The 2,363-nt window shown below is 44.0% G+C and overlaps 1 protein-coding gene across 1 annotated transcript; it reads left to right on the top strand.

The window, feature by feature from the left end:
* Window positions 1-1,322: 1,322 nt before the first annotated feature.
* LOC116643172 (barrier-to-autointegration factor-like) lies at window positions 1,323-1,725 on the top strand. Its single transcript, XM_032421963.1, has one exon. It carries the CDS (start codon window positions 1,400-1,402, stop codon window positions 1,667-1,669), a length of 270 nt encoding a protein of 89 aa, XP_032277854.1. The 5' UTR covers window positions 1,323-1,399; the 3' UTR covers window positions 1,670-1,725.
* Window positions 1,726-2,363: the final 638 nt, after the last annotated feature.

Raw genomic sequence — 2,363 nt, 5'->3', positions numbered from 1 at the left:
TAACAACACCTAGTGCATTATCAACACTTAATAAATGCAAAATAATGTTGTGTTAACTACAAATTGCCAGCAGATGTTCTTAAGGCTTTGGAACCTTCAGGTGAAAATGATTGCGCAAAATAGTAGTTTAATTATTACATTATCCATCTCAGTAATGGAGAGTGTCTGTCTGTCTCAGCACTGAGATCTCAGGTTAGACTGTTGCTGCAGGGTTTAAGACTTCGTGCTCAATATGAGGTTCCTAAAGGCAGGTTTTGGGAAAAGCTAACAATCAGCTTCTCTGTACATCATCATCTTGAATAATTTTGTTCAAAGACAAAGCTCAGCATCCAAAACAAGATGTCAAACAAGAAGATGTCAAAAAAAAGAAGTTTCTGGCTGAAATGAAGTTTAGGAAGACAAGTACTCCCAGCAGTGCAGACAAGTAACCAGAAGCATTACCCAATAAGTGGTTAATAAGAAGACAGAATGACAAGGTTCTTTAGAAGAGCTAGAAGGAATAATCTCAGGATTCCTGCACCCTCAGAAAATATTCCTCCCATCCAGTGGATTTTAATCCTGTCTGTAGATTAGAATCACATGGGGAGAGGTTTTTTGGGGGGTGATTAGTACCATATGTCCCTGAACCCTACCCCAGCTAATTAAATCAAAATTCCTGGGGGAATACCAACATCAATATCACTAATATCACCTAGGAACTCATTAGAAATGCAGAATTTCAAGCTCCACTCAAGCCCCATTCAAGACCCACTGAATCAGGATTTGCATCTCAACAAGATCCCCAAGTGATTCTTGTGCCCATTAAAGCTGAGAAATGCAAGTTCAAAAAACAAGGAAGCTTATTTTTACTCTCATAACAGTTCCGGTGCTAACAGTGCAGAGTAGCAGGGAAGCCTAACTCCACAGAGTCATTCAGTGACCCAGGTTCTTTCTTTTATGTTGCTCTGTCCTCCCTAGGACATTGCTAACTACTGCCTGGATTACTACGGGTCCAAACGGCAGCAGGGGAAGAGAGCGCTGGAGGAGAACCTTTGATTGCCCTGAGGTCTAACACCAGTACTATGCAATATTGCTGCTCTGAAATTAGTCACAGGATCACATCTAACTCAAAGGATGTTGAGAAATCTAGTCTACTTACATGTCTAGGAAGGAGAAGAGGACAAGTTTTGGTGAACAAAGATAAGTCTCCATGCTGGACACATAGTAAGTGCCCAATAAATGACAGCTATTATTACAGCTATTATCATTAACCAGGATGTATGTTTACTAGCTTAGAATACAAACAGTGTTTCAGAGCGGAAGTGGAAGAAAGTTCTAGTGGGTTGAGGTATCGGTGGGAGCAGCCGGGTGGCGGGAGGAGCCGTTACAGGAGCCGGAGCTGCCGATTAAGCTGATCAAGATGACAACTTCCCAAAAGCACCGAGACTTCGTGGCAGAGCCCATGGGGGAAAAGCCAGTGGGGAGCCTGGCCAGGATTGGTGAAGTCTTGGGCAAGAAGCTGGAGGAAAGGGGCTTTGGCAAGGCCTATGTGGTCCTTGGCCAGTTTCTGGTGCTAAAGAAAAATGAAGATCTCTTCCGGGAATGGCTGAAGGACACATGTGGTGCCAATGCCAAGCAGTCCCGGGACTGCTTTGGGTGCCTTCAAGAGTGGTGCGACGCCTTCTTGTGAGGCTCTCTTGGGGAGCCCCCAGTCCCTAGCCCCAGCATTGAGTCTCCAGAGTTTGCAGCCGCACGGGGACTCCTCCCCTGTCCTCTACAAAGGAAGAGACTGCTGTTGTTGTACTCACTTCTGATGTACTTCAAGGTCTTTTGGGAGTTCTCTCCCCTCACCATTTCAACTTTTTTGAAATTCTCGCTCTTGCATGTATCTCCCTTCTTCCCCTCCCAGTTTCGTGTCAACAATTATCAGCTTTTCCGAGTGGATTACTGGCCCTTCCTCCACCCCCTGCCCCCACTGGTCTGTTTTATGCTATTTGGCTCCTTTTTTGGCAGAATAGTCACTGTCCTTGTAAAGTTTTTTAAATCAATAAAGTCAGTGGCCTTCAAAAAAAAAAAAAATACAAACAGTGTTTCATTTATTTTATTATTCTAGTGAATTGCTTGAGACCCAAAGACCTTACCAGCAGGAAGTCTGGAAAGCCTTCCTTAAGGCCTTTCCCATTCCTCCATCCCTATACAGTCCGACATCCTAGAGCCTTTTTCAGTTCTAACGGGTCAATCATACTTCCAAATGCCAGATGAGAGAAGTAACGAGAAAGTTTTATCAGCTCACCAGTACCATTGCTTTGGTGGTTACCTCATGGGCATAGCAAACACTGGCAAAATTACCGACTTCTACTCAAGACCAGTTCTATATATACCAA

This window comes from Phoca vitulina, unplaced genomic scaffold (assembly GCF_004348235.1).
Source record: "Phoca vitulina isolate PV1807 unplaced genomic scaffold, GSC_HSeal_1.0 scaffold25, whole genome shotgun sequence".
In the NCBI taxonomy this organism is placed as follows: Eukaryota; Metazoa; Chordata; class Mammalia; order Carnivora; family Phocidae; genus Phoca; species Phoca vitulina.
The sequence above is the reverse complement of the archived record's forward strand: the minus strand, read 5'-3'. Positions and strand labels throughout refer to the sequence as shown.

Excerpts from the sequence above, each read along its gene's own strand:
- LOC116643172 (XM_032421963.1), top strand. The coding sequence starts at position 1,400 with ATGACAACTTCCCAAAAGCACCGAGACTTCGTGGCAGAGCCCATGGGG.